The sequence below is a fragment of the Rhinolophus sinicus genome, linkage group LG03 (genome assembly GCF_036562045.2).
Source record: "Rhinolophus sinicus isolate RSC01 linkage group LG03, ASM3656204v1, whole genome shotgun sequence".
In the NCBI taxonomy this organism is placed as follows: Eukaryota; Metazoa; Chordata; class Mammalia; order Chiroptera; family Rhinolophidae; genus Rhinolophus; species Rhinolophus sinicus.
Genome location: NC_133753.1, coordinates 98,757,676 through 98,783,632, shown reverse-complemented (window position 1 = coordinate 98,783,632; position 25,957 = coordinate 98,757,676). Strand labels below are relative to the sequence as shown.

General features: G+C 58.2%; 1 protein-coding gene across 2 annotated transcripts in view; it reads left to right on the top strand.

Moving 5' to 3' along the window:
- CSPG4 (chondroitin sulfate proteoglycan 4) overlaps positions 1-25,957 on the top strand; it is a 36,628-nt gene that overhangs the window by 4,554 nt on the left and 6,117 nt on the right. Inside the window, exons 2-8 of one of the 2 annotated variants that reach the window (XM_019751005.2) lie at positions 14,925-15,059; positions 17,516-21,052; positions 22,223-22,705; positions 23,037-23,213; positions 24,770-24,968; positions 25,047-25,181; positions 25,293-25,459. In XM_019751005.2, the coding sequence (XP_019606564.2) occupies positions 14,931-15,059; positions 17,516-21,052; positions 22,223-22,705; positions 23,037-23,213; positions 24,770-24,968; positions 25,047-25,181; positions 25,293-25,459 (4,827 nt within the window). In that variant the 5' untranslated portion in view covers positions 14,925-14,930. Of the gene's footprint in view, positions 1-14,895; positions 15,060-17,515; positions 21,053-22,222; positions 22,706-23,036; positions 23,214-24,769; positions 24,969-25,046; positions 25,182-25,292; positions 25,460-25,957 lie in introns of both variants that reach the window. The other variant, XM_019751004.2, reaches the window with a different exon arrangement.

Sequence of the window (25,957 nt, the reverse complement as noted above, 5' to 3'; positions counted from 1 at the left end):
GCCCAGAGAGGGACAGCTACTTTCTCAGTCACAGCAAGTCCTTAACAGGGCCTCTTTGTCCTCACACCCCGTTTTGGGTGTGGCCTTGCCCACAGGACCAGCGGCTCCCAAGGGCAGATCTCCCATTGCTTTCCCCAGAGGTTTCCACTCACTTGCTGCCCACAAAGGACGGAGCCCACAAAGGAGCATAAAGGTCACTGAGCCAACCAAGGGTTTGCAGACTGTCCCCGAGGTGCTCCTGGGATTTACATTCCCGTGTCTGGGAATATGGGATGCTTGCGCCACCCCAATCCCCGCATAGCAGCTCCATGAACATGTTTATAGATTGAGGTTTTGTTTTCGATGAAGTGTTCCGTGGCTTGAACAAAAAAAAGTCTTAAAAACCAATGAATTGCTTTGAGTTAAAACGTCCTGAGAGGAGGGCAGATTCAGGTCAGATAAAAGGAAGAACTTTCTGGCTTTCAGAGAATCTAGATCATGATTGATACCAAGGGTCCCAGGTGGAGCAGAGTCTGGAGCCCAAAGGCAGGGAGCTTCCCCTGCACCGGGCTTGGGGGCTGGCCGATCCTGCCCCAGCATCCCACCGCTGCCCCTCCTGCAGCCAAACAGGACATTCCAGACAGGCAGGAGCCCCATGGTACCACCTGCCTGAGGCCCAGCGGTGCCATCCCCCAACATGGCAGCCTCCACGTTCAGGGTGACCCTACGCCCACAGCCTAGCTGACGGACTAGGCCACCAGGTAATGCACCGTAACCCCTGCCACCCTTCCACCTTTGCTCAACCTGTTCTCTGCAACTGGTCTTCCCTTTTTCGCTCCATGCTTCAAGGTCCAGCTCCAGCCCCACCAGCCCTGGGAGCCTTCCTAACCATTGATGTTTGAGGCCCACAGCCTGGTCTGCCCCGATCCTGGGGCCTTGCCCTCCAACCCTATGGGGTTGTGGCCTTTCTCCCCCTACCCTAACCAGACCTCTGCCTCCCGGTCCATGACCTCCACCAGTGTGACACCCAGTAGGAGCGCGCACGCGCGCGCGCGCACACACACACACACACACACACACACACTGCTGCTCAGCAGCCTGGCTCAGGGCCTACCAAGGAGAGTGTCCAGCCTCTAAGCCAGAAGTTCTGGGGGAAACCCCCACCCAACTCAGGACACACAGCCCCTAGCTCTACCGCCAGAGCAGGGCCTCTGGCCTGGGCCAGCTTGCTCTCTGGGGTCATAGAGGGGGCTGGGGAGCGAAGACCAACTTCCGTTCCCACCTAAGAGCAACCCCCCTCCCGCCCACATTTCAGGAGGGGGCAGCTATAAATATCAGTGGGCCCAGGAGGCTGATTCCCACGACACCACCCCCTTCCCTTATGTACAGCCCAGCTCTCCTGCTGCTGGAGGCCAGCCAGGCAGGCCACAGGCACACACACACTCGCACTGTGGTCCGGAATGGAATGAATCCCCTTTTTGGTGTGTTTTGGAGCAGCTGGAAATGAGATCCCCTTCTTCCCTCAGTGCTGACCCAGGCACACCTCACCCACTGTGAGCCCTCAGCTCTGGGACCCTGCACGGGCCTGGGGGAGGCAGGAGGCCAGGCACGTGATGGTCAGGAGCACAGCGTTAGAGAGCTTAGGATTAATTCCTCCCCACCACTCGATACATGACCTTGGGCTGTGACTCCGCCTTTCTGAGCCTCAGTTTCCTCCTCTCTAGAGTAGGGATGAACAATTCCTACGTCCTCCGTGCCTGGGGATTATGCCCTTTACCAGGAGTAAATGTCACCAGATCTGTGCTCCCGAGGTTACCCTCCCCTTCTGGGATGGGGGCAGCCCCAGCAAGATGGGGCTCCTGCTTAGGAACATTCGAGAAAGGTTCCAAGGCAGGAGGGATCGGATGAGGTGGCCCTGTGACAGGGTCTGTGTGGGACAAAGTGACGTGGAAAAGAGGAAGTGGGCTCCTAAGGGAGCTATCAGCCTGCTGCTGCCAGCCTGCCCAGGACCCTTCAGAAAGGGGGCAGAGGGAGTCTGCCTCTGATTCACCACTGGGCTGAGGCCCACACCCGGCCCCCACTGTGAGGATAAGCAGGACAGCCCCTCCTGGCCCTGCCCCAAAGCCTAATAGCCCCTTGGATACTTGGATACTGCACTGAGTTGGAGTGTAGAACATGTGTACTCAACAAATGACCAAATGGAACTCAGACCTGTCCCGGGAGCAGATGGGTGGGGATGAAGAGAAGAGCGGGCACAAGGACCTCCCACATAAGGGAAGCCCAGACGCCTCTCTTCACCACCACCCCCACCTGCCCATGCCCGCCCCTCCCCTTGGGGTGCCCAGACGTAGGGCAGGAAGCCAGGGCAGGGAGGTGGCTCAACTGCCAGAGTCCCATGGGCTGTTACCACTACTCATTAAGCAATAGAGGCTGCGTCAGGCGGAGCAGAACCCACGCTCAAGGAGTGGAGGACCATCTCAGCGCAGGCTGCTTGGAGCCATCAGGGTATTAGTGACGAGTCCCTGTATATGTGCGATCAGAAGTGGTAGGGCTGAGGGGAAGTGAGTCTCAGGAAATGAGTAGCCTGAGGAAGTGCCAGCTGGAGGGACACTCTGTTTAAGAGGCTGGGCAGAGCCTGGGCACCAGTTTGAGATCCCACTGTGTGGGCATCCTCTGCCTTCACCCCCATAGAGGTAACTTCTCAACAGACCTTTGGGCTGAGACTGGCCAGCTCCCCGGCTGTGCACTAATGAAATCCAGGCACCAGCTGCCGACTGAGGCTCCATTTCTGGGCATCTGGTGCCCACGTACTTCCAGCCACCCATCTGGAGCCCAGCGGAGCCCTTCCAGGCCAGGTCTAGTTGTCCCTCCTATCCTCGGAGGATGCGTTCCAAGACCCCCAGTGGATGCAGATAGCACCGAACCCTGAATACACTATGTTCGCTCCTATACAGGCACAGTTCATTATTGTGCTTCGCAGATACTGCTTGCTTTTTTACACATTGAAGGTTTGTGGTAACCCTGTGCCAAACAAATCTGTTGGTGCCATTTTTCATATTATGGATAACATTTTTAGCAATAAAATCTATTTTAATTAAGGTATGTACATTTTTTAGACATAATGCTATTGCACACTTAATAGACTACAGTATGGTGTAAACATAACTTTCATGTGCACTGGGCAACCAAACGATTCTTGTGACCCACTTTATTGCAATATTTGCTTCGTTGGGGTGGTCTGGAGCCAAACCCGCACTATTGCTGAGCTGTGCCTGTACATACATAGCTTTTCACTTAAAGGAAGCACTTCACACCTTCTCTTTGGCATATTCAAATTGCCAGCATCTCTGCTCTTGAACTTCAGGTCTGTTATTCAGTAAAATAAGGGTGACTTGAACATGAGCACTACACTCCTGCCACAGCCACCCTGACCACCAAGCTACTAAGGGACTAACAGGCAGACAGCAGAAACAGTGTGGAGACGCTGGGCAAAGCGATGATTTATCACGCTACTCAGAATGGTGCACAATTTAAACCTTATGAATTATTTCTGGAATTTTCATGTAATATTTTCAGACCACAGTTAACCATGGGTACCTGAAGCCACAGAAAGCGAAACCAAGGGGGGGCTTCTGCACTCAGATGGGGGCCTGTCCCTCCAACTGTTGACAGCCGAGGCACAGGAGATGTTGTAGGGACCTGAGCCAGCTATGTAGCCCTTGTGTGGGATCCCTGGCCCTACTGTGTGGCTTTGGGCAGACCTCTGCCCCTCTCTGGGCATCTGGGTAGGATCTAAAGGCTCCAAGGTCAGCTCTAAAATTATGAGCTCAGGCCTCTTGGGGACAGGACCGGGGACTCTGCTTCTGTCCAGAGAGAGCCAGGTGCTGGTCCTGGGCCACACAGCAGGGTGGGCGACGCCTGGGAGGGGTTGGGAGATGGCCCAGCCTGCCAGAGCTCCCTGGCATTGGGAAACTGCCCTCCTCTGTGGCACAGTACCCTGGGGCTGTCCCGGAATGAAAGTAGCAGCTCCTCTCCACCCCCAGTTCCCATCTTCCACCCCCTGGTCCCAGCCCCACCCTGCCAAAAATAAACCCAGACCACCCCATCTTGTACCAGCTAGACCCACCCAGCCCTCCAGAGCCAGTTGAGTCACCACTTGGAGCTGCTCCTTTTTTTAACTCTCTGAGTCACTGGTTGTGGCTATGGCTCCATGACACGTGCCCCAGGCTACAGCCCCCAATGGCCCAACCAAGGGAGGAGTCTGAATAGAGGCTGGCACAAGGTGTGAGCTCAGGACAGAGCCTCAGGCTGCAACCCCTCCAGGCCTGGGGAACTCACCGTCCAGCAAGCCAGAGCCCAGACCCATCCCCAATGGTCCTGGCACCACCTTGCCCCATCTGCCCTGGACAGTCCTTCGGGGATCTTAGTGACAAAGCCCATCTGCATCATCTCTGCCCCCACAGCGTTTCTTTGCCTCCAGATAAGTCTGGGCCTCCTAACTTGAGATTGCCAGCAACAGAGAGGGTCTCCAGGCCCTGGGCCCTGGGGGGTTAGAGTGGGCATGGCCTGGCTTTCTGAATTGAAGTCCACAGAGATGTGTACTTTCTGCCCTTCGTCACTGGATCCAACACAGACTGTGACCACTCTACCAAGAGACTAGGAAGATGGACAGAAGCCCCCACTCCTTCCCTTGCTTTCTTCTGTGTCCCTTTCTACTCCCAGGGTCAGCTGGGCTGCACATCGTGTTCCCCCGTCCCTGTTTCTCTCTGGCTCTGTCGGCCCCATCGCTCTGGCCCTGCTGTGTTCTCCTTCCTTTACCCATCCTGGTGGCAATCCAAAGTGCTCCCTGTGCAGCCGGCACCCCACCCTCCGCAGGTCCTCCTCTGCCTTCCCGGCAGACATGACACACCTCACCTCCACCCATTACCACAGGGACTCTGGGACCCAGGGATTAGTCCAGAGAGAAAGTTTCCATCCCTCTCACCCAAGTCCCGCCTTCCCCTGTCCCAAAGCACAGCTACATCCTGTCCCAGGGAATGTCAAGATCCCACAGGCACTTTCTGGCGGATGAGAAAGGGGGGCAGGGGGCCTGGGAGGACCCACCTCCCAGCCCCTGCACAACCTCAAACCCCATCCATCTCCTGTCTGTAACTATGGCCTCCAGCTATAAATAGGGGCTCTGATTCTATTTTCTTTAAAAACAAGCACCAGACTCTGTCACCACAGGCCCAGAAAAGCACTCCCTGGCTGGGGCAGTCCCCACCCTGTTCCAGCCGTTGTCCCAGACCCCTGTCTCTGGGCAATGGGGCCCTGGAGGGCAGAGGGTCCCTGGAAAGAAAGCAGGTAGTGAGACAGGTTGCGGAGAGCAGCTCGAGCCCCCAGGTGAACACCACCCCCACCACCACCACCCCTGCAGCCACCTAGAGAATGTATCTCCCCCTCTCACCTGTTGGGCCGCTCCCTCCTTTCTTCCCATCTCCCTTCACCAGCCAACCAGTCTTGTCCCCAAAACTCTGTATTAATGGAGAAAGGTTACTGACACAGCTCCCCAAGCCTCAGTTCAGTGTCTCTGCACCCCTAATGCAGAGGAGCTTTGGGCTACGGGGAAGAGTGAGGACAACCTCTTTCCTAAGGGGGCAAGAGGGCATGGCACAGGTAAAGAAGAAAGAAGAGCCCCCTGGGTAGAAGGCCCCGAGCAGAGACCGGGAGTAGGCACCTGACAGGTGTGGGTGTAAAATAGCCCAAGGTGTGGTGAGGGTGGCACATGGGGTGTTCAAGGGAAGGGCAGGGCACAGGAAGGCCTGTGGGGCAGGGGCAAGGTCGCCACGCTGGGGGTTTGGGGCTTGACTGGGGGGCAATGGCGAGCCTTTGGGGGCTTCCAGGCAAGGGAGGGCGGTGGAGTGACTTTCATTTTAGGTTAACAGGCTGCTATGAGCAAAACGAGGCCGGAAATTCATGAAGCCAGTGAGGGATGGTGACCATCTGCCCCGAGGGATGGCACAGAGGAGCGAGAGGGAGAGAGAAGTCTGAAGGAGAATTTAGGGGCAGGATGGGTGGCACGTGTGGAGGGAGGAGGGAGAATGTCCGAAATGACTTTCAGATTTCTGCCCAGCACTGGGTAGGTGGTGGGATCTTCACTGGACGGGGAATAGGTTGGGGGGAAGATCACACTGACTCTGGCCTGAGATGGGTGGGCTTGGGTTTGGGGGTTCCTTGGGGTGTAGATGTCCAGGGGGCATTGACAAGTGGGCCCAGAGCCCTGGAGAGTTGGTGCCAGAGACAGTGATGTGGGTATCATAGCACAGAGGCCAGGGAAGAGAGATGGGCCCGGGAGTGTGGTGGGTGAGCACAGCTCAGTGCGAGCGGGCTGGAGGTTTGGTGGGGTGCTGGGCATGAACCTGTGCCAAGAGCAGTCGGGCCTGTGAGGGCTGGATTGCAGTCTGAGGATCTCTGGGGCACCTGCTCAGCACAGAGGCTGCCAGCGAGGACACTGAGGTTGCTTGGGCCACCCCTCCCGGCCACAACCTCCTGCCAGCACACCACCAGGGCGGGAACTCAGCCCTCTGCTGTCAGCTCTGCCGACAGAAAAGCCCTCGGATGAGCCAAATGCCACCGCCATGTAGTCCTGTGTGCTTCCTCCGTCAGCACATGTGGCTGGTCCTCCTGGATAATAGACACCCTGGGCCCTGTCCTCAAGAGCTCACAGGCTGGCCCAGACTGTGGCCCCTTAGGCCAGAGGTGGCTCTGTTTTACCCACTCTAGTGACCACATCTCTCCACCAGCTACTTCCTGCTGGGCTGGGCTGGGCTGGGCTGAGCTGACCAGGGGCCAGGTGTGTGTGTGTCAGTCACCCTATCCAGATTCCATTTCACAGATGGCAAAACTGAGACCAGAGAGAATATGGCAGCACGTGGCTCTGAGCATAGTGAGTGTGTGTGTGTGTGTGTGTTGGGGAGGTCCCTGACCTAAGCCTCTGCTTCCCCCAGCCTCCTGCACATGGGACCTCTGTTTGTGGGGTCATCCCATCCCCCTTTCCTATATCTCAGATGGAAGAACTGAGGCAGAGATAGCAGTGGCTTCTCCAAGGCACACACCCTGTTGAGCGTAAGCTGGGCCACACTGGTCCAGGCCTCTGTCCAGACTAACGATCATGGCTTCCAATGTCCCCCCACCCCAGTTCACAAATTCTATCTCCAAGCCCTGAGACACCTCCCCAACAGCCTGTCCTCAGCAGTGTATCATTCCAGAGCAAAGGGGAGACAGATGAGCAGCTCTGGATTCTGCCCTAGAGGGGCTGGCCTATCAGCCTCCTGGGGGCAGGCTTCACACCCTAGGTGCAGCCCACATCTCCTGTCTCTCCAGTCTCTTCCCTGACCTCTAAGACCCCAAAGGGCATGGCCTGCACTTATCACTGGTTTCTGGAACATGCCATCCTTAGCCAGCCCTAAAGAATTTCCCTCCCTGATCCACCAGCCCCAGAGCCAGACCCCATCTAGCCACGCAGGGAGAGGCCAGCTGCCAAACCACCCATGGAAAGCAAATGCTTGCCCCCCTTCCTCACTCCCTCCCCTCTCCACCCCTCCAACATGAAAGAGGGAGCCCCAGGGACAGGAAGGGAAAAAGTACGTCTTCCCCGGGCAGGGGGCCAGCTCTCACACCCAGGCAGATGCTCCACTTCCAAGGCGCATGTAGCAACCAACACACCCCTTCTGTGTGCAAACACCCCCTGATACCACAGCACCCAGCTCAGGAGCCACCCCCACAGGGGCTTGAATCCCGCTGGGCCATAGCCCAATGCTCATCTTGAGGCCCTAGCACTGTTGACTGCCCTCCTTGCCTCAGTTTCCTGACCTGTAAAATGGGAGCTACCCCACAGGGACCGGGCTGGGGGGCTGGGTAGGCCCGAAGCCAGGCGAGGTCCCTCACTCTGTTTCTTCCCTCCAGAACCCCTACCTCAGCCTCACTTACTGAGATAAGGGTCCCAGATTCCCTCCAGGGCCAGGAAAGCCAGGGGAAGGCGGATATGGGAGAGGGCCTGGAAATCCTCCCTGTGTAAGGAGGAAAATTACAAGGCAAGGGAAAACCTCTCAGATCGCTCCAAGCCACAGGAGCCCCACCCCTACATGCCTTGGGCCTGGGGAGCAGGGCCTCCACAAAGACTCCACTGAGGGCCCTGCTTCCTCCGGCCCCAGCCTCCCAGCCTGGGTGGACTCTGGGCTGCTTCTTCCAGCAAAACCTCTCATTTTCCCTCCCACTTCCTCTGTGCCCCACGTGGCTCCAGGGTATGGACACATGGCTGGGAGCCCAGGGCTCCAGCCCTGACCCCGCCCTTGCCCCATCAGCGTCTATGGACCAAGCTCAGCATCTCCAACCCCGCTGGTCCCCTGCTTCCTCTACAGGGGTTCTCCCCTTCCAGAGGGGTCCCTAAATTGGACATCTTCCCCAGTGTATGCTCCTCACATGGGTGGCCTCCAGGCATTTGGTTAGAGGACCCATAGCTGAGGCCAGTGGCCAGGGTCAGGGCTCAGCCAATAGCTGAGGAAGCCAGTGTCCTGCCCTGTTCTCCTTGGCCTGGCAACCAGAGGCAAGGTCTAGGACCCTGACAGTGAGTCTTATGGCTCAGAGTTCTCTAAGCAAGGCGGGATGGGGCCATCCCTACCCCAGCTAAAGTCTGGAGTGTTGCGACGTGCCCTTGAGCGCAGGGGCCTGCTGTTCCCGCACCCTGGGACAAACTGTAGTCTCCTGAGAGGGACGGCTGCTGTTTCAAGCTCCCTGAGACTGAACTATCGTCCCTATGACTGTAGCTTTCAGGCCTGGTAGTTGGCAGGCGCTGGGATGGCCCTCGGTTATGGACTTAGCGGGAATCAGGGACACAGGTAGTAAGCACTGCAGGTCTGCAGGTACATGAGCATCTCCCAGGCAGCCAGCCTGGCAGGTGGTGAGTCATCTAGCCTCGGCTATTGCCGCTCCAGTGTTACCACCACAGGCAGATTATGTTGCCCTTTGGTCTGGCCTGAAGTCTGTCCCTGTACCCTTGCCCCATGTTACCTTAGGAGATAAGAGGCGTGGGGGAAAGGGAGTTGGGGAGGGCTGAGCCTGTGGGGAGCTGTAGAACAGGCTGACACCTGAATAGACAGTGACAGCTTCTCCCTGGCCCAGGAGGCCTGGGAGGTGGGCATGGCACCCTACAGCACAGCCCTCCTGCCCCAGACTCACTACCTCTGGCCACCCACTGTACAGGGGTGCAGGGGTCTGCAGTGCTTGTGGGACTGAGTTCTCATAGCGTATTTGCTCTCCCAGCTCTGCAGCATAGGGTACATCAGCGCCACTAGGTTCTAAATCAGGCTTTGCACCCCAGCCTCCTCAGGGGTTCCCTGGCTTGGGGGCGGAGTGCTGGGAATCTGCTGTGAGGTTCGGAAGGCCTAGTGCCTCAGGGAGTACCTGGCTGCAGAGGAAGGGCACCTGGCCCGTCCCTGCCCTCACGCAGGTCCCCACACACATCCCCATGAGGGAAGACGGGTCCTTCATCCCTGCCTTGGCCCTCCCAGAAAACCCCAATCCGCAGTCCCTCAGACTCCTTCAGGGGGACTTGCCCAGCCTTACCCGTCCGCCCTGACCAGGAACCAGGATTTGTAACCCCTGGTGCTTGTAACCCCAAGGGGCTATGGTGGAGGAGTCCAGCTTCACCCAGAGCAGGACCCCTCGCTGCCCAGCTGGCTGACGGGTACCCCTCCTCAGCCTCCTCACTCCTGTCCACAGCAGCAGTCTCACTGCCAACATCCGGCCTTCTCTGCTCTCATGCTTTTCCTCCTCCATCTCCTTCCTCAGGCCTCAGTCTGGATCCCTGAGTTCAGTCTTTGTGGAGGAGGAGGGTCTTTATTTCCCATTCTCAGTTTTAATATCTTTCTCAGTCTTCTGACTCTCCCAGATTGGTTCTCCTTTTCCATCCCCGTCACTGCAGTACTGTCTTTGTGAGTGAGTGAGTGAGTGAGTGAGTGAGTGAGTGAGTGAGTGAATGAGTGAGTGAATGAGTGAGTGAATGAGTGAATGAGTGAGTGAATGAGTGAGTGAGTGAATGAGTGAGTGAGTGAATGAGTGAGTGAGTGAATGAGTGAGTGAATGAGTGAGTGAGTGAGTGAATGAGTGAGTGAATGAGTGAGTGAGTGAATGAGTGAGTGAGTGAATGAGTGAGTGAGTGAATGAGTGAGTGAATGAGTGAGTGAGTGAGTGAATGAGTGAGTGAGTGAGTGAGTGAGTGAGTGAGTGAATGAGTGAGTGAGTGAATGAGTGAGTGAATGAGTGAGTGAGTGAATGAGTGAGTGAATGAGTGAGTGAGTGAATGAGTGAGTGAATGAGTGAGTGAGTGAATGAGTGAGTGAATGAGTGAGTGAGTGAATGAGTGAGTGAGTGAGTGAGTGAGTGAATGAGTGAGTGAGTGAGTGAATGAATATGGTTCTGCCTTCTCACCCCACATCCATCTCTTAGCTCCTGCTCTGTTTCAGTACCACTAGGTGTACCTTCCCACGTACACATGTCCAAGTCTCCCACCGCCCACCCTGAACTGTGAGTCCATCCAGGCACTCCTCACCGGCCATCCTACCCAGCAGCTCCGGGCTCCCAAACTTTCTCCCTTATAAAGTCAGGAGGCAGCAGACACCCAGGAATGCTGCCACTGCCCATGACGCATGCTGGCTCTAGGGCCGCCTGGCTGCCCCCAGGCGACTAGGAATGTGGCGGGAGTGGGCACACAGGGATCGATTGCCAGGGAGTGCAGTGGGGTGGGGGGTGCCCATGTGGGTGGGGCTCAGACAGGTGGCAGGACCGAGACTGCAGACTTTCTGCTTCTCCCTGTCAAATTGTTTCTCCTCTGGGGCTTCAGGTTTTCTGACTGAGAAGCAGAAGCCAAGTCCGCTGCTGCAGGCAGGGCTGCAGAGAACGTGGGTGTCGTGGAACCCGTCACAGGGAGGGGGTGCCCCGGGCTGAGGAGGCGAGAGGACCCAAGCCAGGCTCTCTAGACTGTTCTAGGGCCAGGGCGCTGCTCCCAGTTACAGTAAGGATGGGGAAGAGGGGAGGCAAAAACGCAGATAGGGAGAGGTGAGCAGAGGCAGAGACAGGCAGCAGGGTGGCTGAGCAGTCAAGACAAGGAGGAAGAGACAAAGCCAGGGAGAGAGACAGTCTGGCCCCAGGGGTTCTGAGGACTCAGACTAGAAAGGCACCCATGCTTGAATCCTGCCCCTGGCCAGCCTGGGAGGAGTTGGAGGGCCTGATGGGCAGGTATACTCCCCACAGGTCACTGCTCGTCCCAAGAACCTGTTGACAGGCAGAGACGTGGGCATCGTGATGAAAGTGAGCCTTGTGTTTGGGGTCCCCCAGGGGCAGGAATCAGGTCCCCATTCATAAGTGTTCTAGGAGTGCGCCCAGGGAGCCAGGAGATACCTGCATAGCCCGTGCCCTGCCGGAGGGTGGCTTGCTAGGGGCCCTTGGCCTAAGCTTCACCTCCCCGTACATCTGTCTGTGTGACAAGGGACTGGTGGGGAAGGACACAGACTCTTTCTGTGCTTCAGCCCTCGTCTCAGGGAGAGGGTTAGAGCCACCCAGCCCTGGGCCCAGACAGCAGTGCCCTGTTTGTGGGCAGGAAGGGTGGGATTCTGTGGGCCTTCTCCACCTTCAGCAAACCTCTTGGGTGGGTGGGCGCTGGGCAGGAGGTGCAGGAACCCTCCAGGAACACAGGGCCCTTTCATGGAGCCAGGCAGAGCCGAGTCATGGCGGGTGGGTACGAGGGGCAGGGCAGGCCTGGGCACAGTGGCTGCTCTGTCCTGGCAGCTCCCTGCCCACACACACGCACATGCACAAACACACAGCCTTAAGCAAACCCAAAACACGCCCCTAGCAGCCACCCACACACTTGCACACACATGTGAATACACATCTGCATAGCCTTGGACACTCGCCTGGGTACCTTCTCCCAGGCAGAGAACCCCATACTGCTCCCACACTTGTCCCCAGACCCTTTGGGGCTTTCCGCTCCCCCATGCTGAAGGCTTGGCACCACCCAGGCAGCCCACAGCATGAACCCTCTGCACACTAGTGTTAGACAGCAGACCCCCAGACTGGAGGGACCTCTAGGCTAATTCCCACCGATAGGAGGCAGAAGGATGGGGAGGGGTGACCCAGAGGCCTGCATGGGGCCCTCCTGCAGCTGTTGCAGGCCTGAGCTGCTGTAGGCCTGAGCTGCTGTTTGGATTAATCATGGGTCTTCTTGACCCAGTAGAGTAAAGGGCAGGTCTCCAGGCAGTGCTAATGCCTCCTCTTCTCCCCCACAGCCGGCACCCCATCAGGCCACTAAGCTCAGCTTGGTCCATGTTCCCTTTCCCACCACCCCTCTTTGTCTGCAACTTTGCAGAGCCTATATCTTCCCGCCAGCCTCTCACTTGTCTTGCTGCCCTCTGAGACTGCCTGTTCTCATTCCTCTCTGCTCCTCTCCACCGCTCTCACCTCCCCCAAGAAGCCCCCAGGGATTGATTAACTCCTAGCTCATTACTTATTTATCCTACACCCCCTGTCCATTCAGAGTCCCCCTCCAACTGCCCTCCGGGACAGGGATTCTGGGTTCTTGCAACTGTAGCCCATTAGAGACAGTAAGAGGGGCAGAAGAAGGAGACCCTGAAGGGGGGTCGGGGAGGCGCTATCAGAGTTTCCAAAATCCTGGCCAGCAAGGCCTCAGAGGCCTCTGTTGGGGCGGTTGGGTGTGGAGGCTGCCTGGCCTGTGCTCTCCCAGCAGCAGCACAACACTGCTTGTGTGAGCCCTTACCCGCCTGGCCCCACCGGAAACAGCAGGGCCCAGCCCCTCAATGAGCCCATTCAAACCCCAGCCCTCTGGCAAGTACCTCTGCTTCCTGCTGCCTCCCCCCCAGCCTGCAGAACCAGGCCAAACAGGCTGCTGCTCTCCCCTACTGGGAGAGCACTGGAGACAGGTGGTCCAGTGGTCAGAGCCAGCCATCTACTTCCGTTCCTGCCTGGTCCAGAGCCCTGAGCCTGACCATACCCTGGGAGGTTTACCTCCACCTTTAGCAAAAGGGAGTATGGATGGGTGTGTGGGCTCACGCCCACACAGGGAGTGAGACGGATGCCCCTCTCCCTGTGGGGGGCTGGCAGACCAATGTTTAGCAGCAGGCTCTCTCGGAGAAAGGGAGCCTCTTTCCACAGTATAAATATTCTCACTGGTCAACATCATCTGGCTCACAAAAATCCCTAAAAATTTAACAATCAGCTCTTGCCAGCTGCCATGAGCTCCAGCCGGCCACAGGGGTGGCTGCCACCTGCAGGGACCACTCTCTGTGCTGTGGCTTCCCTCAGTGTGGTGTGCTTTTATTCTTTAGAATGTCCTTGCAGATAAGCTACCCCATAGGTGCCTGCCACCTGCCAGTCCCCTGGCCTGTCCCTCACCAGCCGAGGGCTGCTGGGCCGGCGGGGCTGTGCCCGCCCAGACGGTTTTGCAGTTCCTGTCTGAGTCGAGGTTCTGGGCTTGCCAGCAAGTGCTGGCAAACGGCGATCACTCGCAGGGATGTCGGGTCAGCCCAGCGGAAGAGCGGGTTTCTTGGACAGCCCTCGGTGGTGCTGGCTGCCCTCAGGGCACGCAGGCCTCAGACCCCTTCCGTGGCTACTTCCTCAGGCACATGTCAGCTGGCTCAGGCTGGCGGGGGACCAGCAGATATGCGGCTGGTGCCACATCATCCCTATCAAGGCCATCAGCCTTTATTCAGTCACGCAAGATTTCAGGAAAGCCCAGATGGGGTGAGTCATCTTTGTCACCCATTCCTGCCTGCCCCCCCCCCAACCCCAGCTTTGGATGTCCAGGAACACAGTCAAGGTTATATTTGGCCTTAATCTCCACAAAGGAATGGACCGGAAACTGTAGCAGCAGGTTTAGAGGTCAAGAAAGGTAATTTGGGGAAACTGCCTGGAAGGAGGTGGCAACTTAAACATAGGAGGTGTCCCAGTGTGGGGCCCTGCACAGTGACCACTAACCCTGGGGAACCCTTGCCCAGCAGACCCCAGCCCCTCCCAGACCTTGGAGAACTCGGCAGTTGTCCTCCCTGGCTCCCTTGCCATGGTAGGAACGATGGGGCAGGACCTGACTGCTCCCCAGAAACCACTACTAGCTCTACAGCACAATGCAATGTGGGGTGATAGAGGAAGTTTGGGCCCATTTGGGATCCAGCACTGCATATGGTTTTTATCTGGCCCCAAAGCCTTTGCTCCTCAGTGGACTCAGGCCAACAAGCTGCCTCTGCCACCCCCATAGGCAGCTGGGAACATGGCATAGGAGAAAAGCAGTGGCGGGTGGGCTGCGTGACAGCATTGCCACCAGTCCCCAGCCGGCACACGGAGGTGGGGAGTGGCATGGGAAGCGCGGCCCAGGAGCCAAAGTGTCGGGCGCTTAGGAGGAGGGATTTGAATGAGGATCAGTTTGTGGTACAGGTTGTTCTCCTCGAACTCCAGTCCGGGGTTTGTGGCCACTAGGCATGTGGTCATATCAGTGACGGTTTCCCTTTGAGCCAGGGAGGGGCCAGATCCAGGGTGGAGTTTCCACTGGGACCCAGGAGAGGAGAACCATCGCTAGCAGGAGCCCTGGCCCCAGGAACCTCCAAGAGGGAGAACTGAGTTGCTTGGAATTGCTGGGTTGGGCCTCCTTCAGAGGCAAAACCTGGGCTGGACACAAGGTGAGGCCATGCCTTCTAGTGCCAGGACCCAGCAGTGCTGGGATCTGGCCGCGGCCCAAGGACAGCACCACAGAGGAGAACCATGAGGGTCCGCCGCCATGAAACCCCTCCCCACAGCCCACCCATCCACTCTGCAGCACCCCCCCCCCAGGCCAGGGTCTAAGCCCTGACCACAGCACCCTCTCTCACACAGCCTCCTTCTTTGGGGAGAACCACCTGCAGGTGCTCATGGCCCCAGTTCTGACCAACATAGACCTACAGCTGCAGTTCTCCACATCCCAGCCCGAAGCCCTGCTTCTCCTGGCAGCAGGCCCAGTTGACCACCTCCTCCTGCAGCTCTATTCTGGACACTTGCAGGTCAGTGACAGCTCCCTGCTGGACTACTCAATCTTTCAGTGGCACCCAACCAGCTGTGTGACCTTGTACAAGTCATTTTCACCTTGAAGTCTTAAGTTCTCTGCTGTGAAATGGACAGTAGCATCCCAGAAGCGGTGCGTTCCTCATGAGCTGACTCCACCCCCTTGGTCTCCAGCCTCACTTCTCACCACAATCATAGCTGGTTCTTTGGGCTCTGACCACACTGATGGCTTTCAGTTCCCCAGTTATCTGTGGTCTCTTGCTGCTAGGCCTTTTCTCACTCCACTCCCTCTGCCTGGTGCCTGCCTTACCTGCTCCCTGCACCTGCCTAACTCCAGCCTCTCCTTGAAGTCTCAGCATGGACAGACACTCTTTCCTCCCGGCACTCACCAGGACTGGGTCCCCTGTCCTGGTCTTCAGTATCCCTTGTGTACCCCTCTGCATAGCACCAATTACATCTGCCCCTCTGCGTAGCACCAATTACATCTGCCCCTCTGCGTAGCACTGATCACGTCTGCCCCTCTGAATAGCACCAATCATGTCTGCCCCTCTGCATAGCACCGATCACATCTGCCCCTCTGCATAGCACCGATTACATCTGCCCCTCTGCGTAGCACCGATCACGTCTGCCCCTCTGCATAGCACCGATCATGTCTGCCCCTCTGCATAGCACCAATTACATCTGCCCCGCTACATAGGACCAATTACATCTGCCCCTCTGCGTAGCACTGATCACGTCTGCCCCTCTGCATAGCACCGATCATGTCTGCCCCTCTGCATAGCACCAATTATATCTGCCCCGCTACATAGCACCAATTACATCTGCCCCTCTGCGTAGCACTGATCAAGTCTGCCCCTCTGCATAGCACCGATCATGTCTGCCCCTCTGCATAGCACCAATTACATCTGCCCCGCTACATAGCACCAATTACATCTGCCCCTCTGCGTAGCACCGATCACGTCTGCCCCTCTGCATAGCACCAATTACATCTGCCCCTCTGCATAGCACCGATTACATCTGCCCCTCTGCGTAGCACCGATCACGTCTGCCCCTCTGCATAGCACAAATTACATCTGCCCCTCTGCGTAGCACCAATCACGCCTGCCCCTCTGAATAGCACCGATCATGTCTGCCCCTCTGCATAGCACCAATTACATCTGCCCCGCTACATAGCACCAATTACATCTGCCCCTCTGCGTAGCACCGATCACGTCTGCCCCTCTGCATAGCACCGATCATGTCTGCCCCTCTGCATAGCACCAATTACATCTGCCCCGCTACATAGCACTGATCACATCTGCCCCGCTACATAGCACCAATTACATCTGCCCCTCTGCGTAGCACCAATCACGTCTGCCCCTCTGCATAGCACCAATTACATCTGCCCCGCTACATAGCACCAATTACATCTGCCCCTCTGCGTAGCACCGATCACGTCTGCCCCTCTGCATAGCACCGACCACATTTGTCGATGATGGTAACAGCTGTGCTGTCACAGTTTCTTCATTTTTCCATTTCATCCTTCAAATCACCACAATCTTTATTAGCAGAGTCATCTGGCTCTCTCTTGAAGCTTCCCCCTAACCACTAAGAGTTTGAGAAGCCAAGGTCTTAGTCCAAATTTGGGAGAGACATCTGCCCCCACACCCCACTGGGGAGAAGACTGGTTTGGTCATCCGTCAGTCCACTTGCCACTGCCATTGCTTCTCACTGCCACAAGGTGTCACTGTTGAACACAGCCTGGTACAGCTTGGTCCTGCTGCTTTCCCTCTCTGTCAGATATAAGACAGAGAGGTGTTCTGTGCTTCGATTCCCAAGGTCACAGTTCTTAGCGCTCTGCTCCTTCAGTTCCCTGACTCTGCCATCTGGTTGTGGGAGCACTGCACCAGAGCTAGTTCTGGTGTCAGTGTCCTGGAGACAAAACCATGTCCCTCTTTTCTCCCCAAGGATCTTACCTCAATCCAGGTCAGGGAGCTTTTCTTAATAATCTTCACAGCACAGAGCCTCTGACTGGGCTCACTGTCCCTGAACATGAGCCTGGCTGCCTTGGTGACCCCTGGTATTTGGCCTACTCAGGACCCTTGGCAGGGGGTTCCCAGGTGCTTGTGATTTTCAGGGTAGAATCTGCTTTATCCCAGCGTGATTTTTCTGGCACCTCTCATCCAAAGGAAGAGGGGCAGAGTAAAAAAATCCAAGTTGAATGTCCAGGAGAGCATCTTCTAGATGTCAGTTCTCTGTGGGCAGGGACCACATCTGACTCCTTTCGGGGCCCAGAGCCCGTGCAGGCCCCACGGAGATCACTTTGGTGAGTGTTTGATGGATGAGTAAAGAGATGGCAGGAAGGACAGGGCTTGCATGACAAGGACCCAAGAGTGCCTGGGGACCAGCTGCACTTTTCCAGCAGAAGCTGTAGACTCACAATTCTCCCGCACCCCCAACCCCCGTCTCTCCTCAGGTCAGACTTGTTCTCAGCCAGGAGGAGCTGAGACTGCAGACCCCCGCAGAGACACTGCTGAGTGACTCCATCCCCCACACTGTGGGGCTGGCAGTATCCGATGGCTGGGTCTGGTTGTCCGTTGATGGATTCCTCAACGCCTCGGCCCCAGTCCCAGGGGGCTCCCTGGATGTGCCCTATGGGCTCTTCTTGGGGGGTCCTGGGAGCCTAGGCCTGCCCTACTTGAGGGGAACCAGCCGACCCCTGAGGGGTTGCCTCCATGCAGCCACCCTCAATGGCCGCAGCCTCCTCCAGCCACTGACCCCGGACGTGCATGAGGGCTGCGCTGAAGAGTTTTCTGCTGGTGATGATGTGGCCTTGGGCTTCTCTGGGCCCCACGCACTGGCTGCCTTCCCTGCCTGGAGCACTCAGGATGAAGGCACCCTGGAGTTTACACTCACCACGCGGAGCCAGCAGGCGCCCCTGGCCTTCCAGGCAGGGGGCCGGCGTGGGGACTTCATCTATGTGGACATATTTGAGGGGCACCTGCGGGCTGTGGTCGAGAAGGGCCAGGGCACCATGCTGCTTCACAACAGTGTGCCTGTGGCCGATGGGCAGCCCCACGAGGTCAGTGTTCACATGGCTGCTCACCGGCTGGAAATCTCTGTGGACCAGTACCCAACACGGACTTCCAACCGTGGGGTCCTCAGCTACCTGGAGCCACGTGGTAGTCTCCTCCTTGGGGGGCTGGACGCAGAGGCCGCTCGCTACCTGCAGGAACACCGCCTGGGCCTGGCCCCGGAGGCCGTCACTGTCTCCCTGTTGGGCTGCATGGAGGACTTCAGCATCAATGGCCAGAGGCAGGGGCTCCGGGAAGCCTTGCTGACTCGAAACATGGTGGCCGGCTGCAGGTCTGAGGAAGACGAGTACGAAGAGGACGCCTATGGCCCCTATGGAGCTTTGTCCACTCTGGCACCTGAGGCGTGGCCAGCCTTGGAGCTGCCTGAGCCCTGCGTGCCTGAGCCGGGGCTGCCTCCTGTCTTTGCCAACTTCACCCAGCTGCTGACTGTCAGCCCCCTGGTGGTGGCTGAGGGTGGCACAGCCTGGCTTGAGTGGCGGCACCTGCAGCCCACTCTGGACCTGAGTGAGGCTGAGCTGCGCAAATCCCAAGTGCTGTTCAGTGTGAGCCGCGGGCCACGCCACGGCCAGCTGGAGCTGGACATCCCAGGCGCGCAGGCTCGGCAGATGTTCACCCTCCTGGACGTGGTGAACCGCAGGGCCCGCTTCGTCCACGACGGCTCCGAGGACACCTCTGACCAGCTGGTGCTGGAGGTGTCAGTGACGGCTCGGGTGCCTGTGCCTTCCTGCCTTCGGAGGGGCCAAATGTACATTCTGCCCATCCAAGTAAACCCTGTCAACGACCCGCCCCGCATTATCTTCCCACACGGCAGCCTCATGGTGGTCCTGGAACACACACAGAAGCCACTGGGACCTGAGGTTTTCCAGGCCTATGACCCCGACTCTGCCTGTGAGGGCCTCACCTTCCAGCTGCTCGGGGCCCCAGCCAGCCGCGCCGTGGAGCACCGAGACCAGCCCAGGGAGCCAGTGACAGAGTTCTCCTGCCAGGAGCTGGAGGCGGGCAGCCTCGTCTACGTGCACCGCGGCGGACCTACGCAGGACCTCATGTTCCGGGTCAGTGATGGGCTGCAGGCCAGTCCCCCCAGCACGTTGAAGGTGGTGGCTGTCCGGCCAGCCATTCGGATCCGCCACAACACCGGGCTGCACCTTGCCCAGGGCTCCGCGGCCCTGGTCTTGCCTGCCAACCTGTCGGTGGAGACAAATGCTGTGGGGCAGGACGTGAGTGTGCTGTTCCGAGCCATTGGGGCCCTGCAGTTCGGAGAGCTACAGAAACAGGGGGCAGGCGGGGCAGAGGGTGCCGAGTGGCAGGCCACGCAGGCCTTCCACCAACGGGACGTGGAGCAGGGCCGCGTGAGGTACCTGAGCACCGACCAGCAGTACCGTGCCGAGGACACAGTGGAGAAGCTGGCCCTGGAGGTGCAGGTGGGCCAGGAGACCCTGAGCAATCTGTCCTTCCCAGTGAGGGTCCAGAGAGCCACCGTGAGGCTGCTGCGGCTAGAGCCACTGCACGCACAGAACACCCGGCAGGAGGCCCTCACCACAGCCCACCTGGAGGCCACCCTGGAAGAGGCAGCCCCGAGCCCTACCACCTTCCATTACGAGGTGGTTCAGGCCCCCAGGAAGGGCAATCTTCGGCTCCAGGGCACGAGGCTGTCAGACGGTCAGGGCTTCACGCAGGATGACCTGCGCGCTGGTCGGGTGACCTATGGGGCCACCGCACGTGCCTCAGAGGCAGTCGAGGATGTCTTCCATTTCCGTGTCACAGCTCCACCACACTTCTCCCCACTTTACACCTTCCCCATCCATATCGGTGGTGACCCAGATGCTCCCGTCCTCACCAACTTCCTCCTCTCGGTGCCCGAGGGTGGTGAGGCCATCCTGTCTGCTGACCATCTCTTCGTCAAGAGTCTCAACAGTGCCAGCTATCTCTATGAGGTCATGGAGCGGCCCCGCCATGGGAGGTTGACATGGCGGGGGCCACAGGACAAGGCCACCATGGTGACATCCTTCACCAATGAGGACCTGCTGCACAGCCGGCTGCTGTACCAGCATGACGACTCTGAGACCACGGAGGATGACATCCCATTTGTGGCGACCCGCCAGGGCGAGGGCAGCGGTGGCATGGCCTGGGAGGAGGTGCGGGGTGTCTTCCGAGTGGCCATCCAGCCCGTGAACGACCACGCCCCAGTGCAGACCATCAGCCGGGTCTTCCACGTGGCCCGGGGTGGGCAGCGGCTGCTCACTACAGATGACGTGGCCTTCAGTGACGCCGACTCGGGCTTTGCTGACCCCCAGCTGGTGCTGACCCGCAAGGACCTCCTCTTTGGCAGTATTGTGTCTGTGGATGAGCCCACACGGCCCATCTACCGCTTCACCCAGGAGGACCTCAGGAAGAGACGAGTCCTGTTTGTGCACTCGGGAGCTGACCGTGGCTGGATCCAGCTGCAGGTGTCTGACGGGCAGCACCAGGCCACCGCACTGCTTGAAGTCCAGGCCTCGGAGCCCTACCTCCGAGTGGCCAATGGCTCCAGCCTCGTGGTCCCCCAAGGAGGCCAGGGCACCATCGACACAGCTGTGCTGCAGCTAGACACCAACCTGGACATCCGCAGTGGGGATGAGGTCCACTACCGGGTCACAGCTGGCCCACGCTGGGGGCAGCTGCTCCGGGCTGGCCAGCCAGCCACAGCCTTCGTGCAGCAGGATCTGCTGGACGGGGCCATTCTCTACAGCCACAACGGAAGCCTCAGCCCCCGTGACACCCTGGCCTTCTCCGTGGAGGCAGGGCCTGTGCACACGGATGCCACCCTACAAGTGACCATTGCCATAGAGGGGCCACTGGCCCCATTGCACCTGGTCCACCACAAGAAGATCTACGTCTTCCAGGGGGAGGCAGCTGAGATCAGAAGGGACCAGCTAGAGGTAAAGGGCTGGGGAGATGAGCAGGGTTGGGGGCGGGGTGAGGGGCTCTGCCATCCAACCTTCACGCTGTGCGTGCTTGGTGTTTCAGGTGTGTCTGTGGTGGCTCCTGGCTTGGGTGTGTGCATGTGCCTTGGGCATGCTCCTGTACATGTGCATATTGTGTCCCCGGCGATTTCTGGGAACTTGTACATGCAGCTGCCTGTGCATTGTGTGTGCTTCACATGCCATGTGCATATGTGTTCATGCTGTGGCTAACCACAAAGATTCCTGGGCCCCACCAGGCTACGGAATATCTGAAGTGAGCCCAAGAATCTGTATTCTAGGAACAGTAAGTTCTCTGCTGGGTTTTTATGGGCACAATCTTTGAGGACTACAGGCCTCGCAGACAGGTTGGCTATCCCCCAGGTTCCCATGTCCTCAGCTCTTTTCCCAGACCTCAGACCAGGACTCATGGTCTGGAGAGGGCTGCTGACCCTCAGGAACCTCACAGAGCAACCCCAGGCCACCCAGCAGCCCCACTAACTTGCTGTGTGACCTCAAGCCAGTCCTTTGCCCTCCCTGGGCCTATTCCCCTACACTGCCAATGTCTGAGCCCCTGTGGACTTTTGGGCAGAATGTGACTGAACACGTCTGGCATCAGGATGTCTTTGTCCTAGAAGAGGCAGCATTTGAGCCAGACTTTGAAGAGTCTGGGATTTCGAAAGAAGGAGATGGGTGAATGGTATTCCAGGCAAAGACACAGAATCAGGAAAGTGCATTTGGGAGTGGTGTGTAGCCTTTCGCGACTGGACATGAGGTGAGGGAGCACCCAGCAGCCCTTGGTCTGGACAAGGGTCTGCAAGTTCTGGAGGCCTCGTGTCAGTTTGTGCTTTAAAGAAGGATGGGGCGCCCTCTGGTGGTAAGAAGTGGCAACAGCGGGAGCAGGGGCAGTGTGTAGGGGGGATGTGTTTGCGTGTGTGTGTGTGTGTGTGTGTGTGTGTGTGTGTGTGTGTGTGTGTGTGTGTGTAACGATTGTGTATCTCTGTCCACACGTCAGTGTGTGGTGACATTGTATGACTGTGTCATTGAACCTGAGGATGTGTGATTGTGTACATCTCAGGGAGTGTGTCTCAGGCAATGACGACCTCCCTATGTGCCTCTCATGAGTCCCTGTGACCCTCTATTAATCAGGCAGCCCAGGAGGGAGTGCCACCGACAGACATTGTGTTCTCAGTGACGGCCCCACCGAGCGCCGGCTACCTGGTGATGTTGTCCCACGGCGCCACTGCAGCTGAGCCGACCAGCCTGGACCCTGTGCAGAGCTTCTCCCAGGAGGCGGTGGGCGCAGGCAGGGTCCTGTACCTGCACTCTCACCCTGAGGCCTGGAGTGATGCCTTCTCCCTGGATGTGGCCTCGGGGCTGGGCGCTCCCCTCGAGGGCCTCCGCGTGGAGCTGGAGGTGCTGCCTGCGGCCATCCCACTGCAGGCGCAGAACTTCAGCGTCCCTGAGGGCGGCACCCGCACTCTGGCCCCACCACTGCTCCACATCGCTGGGCCCTACTTCCCCACACTGCCCGGCCTTGACCTGCAGGTGCTAGAGCCTCCCCAGCACGGAGCCCTGCAGAGACAGGAAGAGCCTCAAGGCCAGAGCCTCAGCACCTTCTCCTGGAGAGAGGTACACTGTCAGGGAGGCCTGGGGGGCACAGCCCAGTTCTGGGGTCCGAGTGGGGGAGCCCCAGGGACACCCAGTGTGAGGGTATGTGCAGAGGAGGCAGAGAGCCCACCTTTCGGGAGCACCTCTGCTTTAGAGGCCTGAGCTGACTCCTTCCTCACTGGACAGTAGAAATGACTGTCCTTGTGTGCTTCCCTCCTTCATTCCTTCCTTCTGGGAGAAAGACCTGTCCCACCTGCAGAACCTGAAGCTCTGGGGGACTGCGTCTCATCCCGTACCCAAAGGGCAGGCACAGGATGCTGGGCCTGACCCCCAGCCCTGGCCCTGCCCGCAGGTAGAGCAACAGCTGATCCACTATGTGCATGATGGAAGCGAAACACAGACAGACAGCTTCATTCTGGTGGCTAACGCCTCAGAGATGGACCGCCAGAGCCAGCCGGTGGCCTTGGTCATCACCATCCTGCCTGTCAATGACCAACCCCCCATCCTCACCACAAACACAGGCCTGCAGGTGAGAGCATGTGAAGACTCCCCCCACCTTTCCTCCTGGAGAGGCCCAGAACACAGCTCCCCCCTCTCTGAGCCCCACATTTCTCCTCAAGTAAAATAGGGACCGTGCCACATGCCTCACTAGGTTGTTGGGAAGAGAAAAGAGCTATTGCACTGAAAATATAATAGAACACAGGTGTGAGGCTTTGTTCTCGGACACTTATAAGAGCAATAGGAAGCCTTGTGAATGGCCACGCTTGGCCCTGGACTCACCCTCAACAGGAGGCTCTTTCTATGGCTCAGGACCAGAACTCCTGAAGAAAGTTATTTCAAGCCCTTAAGGGTGGGCTCTAGATGGAGAGCCATTAGCTCCCTATACCCACCCCCAGCAAGTGAAGGTGTGTCACACGTTGGCTCCCCAAGGCCCTGCACCTTACACTACTGCACAGCTGTGGTGCCCCCATTCAGCAGAGGTGGAAGTTGAGGCCCAGACAGGTAACAGAACTTCTCCACAGCCACAAAAGTAGTTACTGGTGAAACAGGAAGGGCGTGGCTTGACGGCCACCCCTCAAGATAGTGGATGGGCAGGATCTTGAATGCCAACTTGTAGGGTGTGGGCTCTGGGTCAGCAGGAGCCATGGAAGCCTTCAAAGGAGGGCTGACAGGCTGTCTGTGACATGAACACTGGGCATTTTTGTGGTACAGGATGTGCGTGTGGGAAGCAGCCCAGTGGTGGGGAGGCCTGCAAAAGGCTGTCCCGGGACCACAGGCAGCAGGTGCTGTGTGGCAGCTCAGCCACCAGGTGGTGCTGTCCATTGAGGTCCTCCTAGAATTACAGCTGGGGTCAGCCTGGGGCTGGGGGAGGGAGCCCAGGAATACCACAGGGCTCAGTTCTCCAGATATGGGAGCCTCCCTCCAATACTGCTCCCAAGTTGCTGGCCCGGCAGGGCATCTAACAGGACACTGGGAACCGAATCCTGTCCCACGAGCAGGTGGGAGGCCTGAGGGAGTTCCCCTTCTCTCTGAGCTTGGGGAAGGGCTGCCCACACCCAGGCACCCCTCGCCCACCCACCTGGGACTTGGGACTGCCCTCATTCCAGAGCTACTTCAGTGCTGCACCACAGTGGCCAGCCATCAGCCTCTCCAGCTGTCCCTGCCTCCCACGCCCTACCTCACCTGGAAGGGGAGCCCATTTCTAAGTATCCTGGGCAGACAGAAATCACCATTCCCATAGTGTGCCCATGCCCTGCCCAGACTCACTGTGGAGGGTCTGAGGGAGACCTCTGCCCTGCCCGTGAGACAGAACGAGATTAAGTTGTGCTATCCGTAAGACCGGGGGTGTCTGAGGGGTGAGAAGCCTATAAGGGGAATAGCTGGCAGTTTCCTGAGGTAGGGAAACATGAGCAGTCCTTGAGGGACAGTCAGGATTAAGGCAGATGGGAGCAGGGAACCTGGGCATGGGGGCCCTGGGATAACAGGGAAAGGTGAATGGGGTGGAGTCCTTTGTGCAGGGGAGCCCAGAATGGCACGGACCTCGATGCCATTGGGGGCAGAGCCTTCACAGGCCTGTGTTCCCAGATGTGGGAGGGGGCCACTGTGCCCATCCCTACGGCAGCCCTTAGGAGCACAGACAGCGACTCAGAGCCCAAGGACCTGGTCTACACCATCGAGCAGCCCAGCAATGGACAGGTGGTGCTGCAGGCAGCGCTGGGCACCGGGCTCCACAGCTTCACACAGGCCCAGCTGGATGACGGGCTCGTGTTGTTCTCACACAGAGGTGGGTGCTGAGAGGTGGGGACGCCCTGAGAATGGGGGGCCGGCATGACCAGTGAGACCCACCTCCACCTACCCTCAGGAGCCCTGGATGGAGGCTTCCGTTTCAATGTCTCTGATGGTGAGCACACTTCTCCTGCACACTTCTTCCGTGTGATGGCCCAGAAGCAGCTGCTCCTCTCACTGGAGGGCAGCCAGACGCTGACTGTCTGCCCAGGTGGGTCTGCTGAGTGTGCGTAACATACAGGGTCAGGCTGCCTCTCCAGTACTCACAGGCCTTGCCCTGGCTCCTGGTCAAAGGCTGATAGGCCCATTTTGCTTCTCGCAGGGTCCGTCCAGCCTCTCAGCAGCCAGAGCCTGAGAGCCAGCTCCAGCACAGGAACTGACCCCCACCACCTGCTCTACCGGGTGGTGCGGGGCCCTCAGCTTGGCCGGCTGTTCCACGCCCAGCAGAGCAACACTGGGGAGGCCCTGGTGAACTTCACTCAGGCCGAGGTAAGGGCCCAGTTCTACAGCCACAGCTCAGACTACAACCTCAGGTGGCCCACTCTGCCCTGGACACACATGTGGTCACAGGCACCGGCTCCAGCATCATCGGCAGCAGAAAATCCCTGGGTCCCCCATGGTCCAAGCCATGCGTGCCTTGCTCTCCAAGAGCCACCAGGCTGGTAGGGCACATAGGGCTTAGTGATCCATGGGGAGGGAGAAAGGTGCAGGAGGTCAGGATGACAGGGGCCCTCCAGAATGACAGGAAGCAGGTCCTGGGCCTTGGCTTCCAGAAGGAAGCTGCAATTGAACCCCAAGGGCTGGAAAGGGTGTACTTTATGGGGGACACTAGTACACCTTAGTGGCTGGTGAGAAACAGTGGTTGGTTAGGGGGATGGAGTTTGAGATGAACGTAGCTGTTGGGTCTGTGAACCTGGGGCTCAGGTCAGGGGCCAGCAAGCAGAGTGGGTGCTGGGAGCACGTGAGTGGACACAAGGCAGCTGAGTA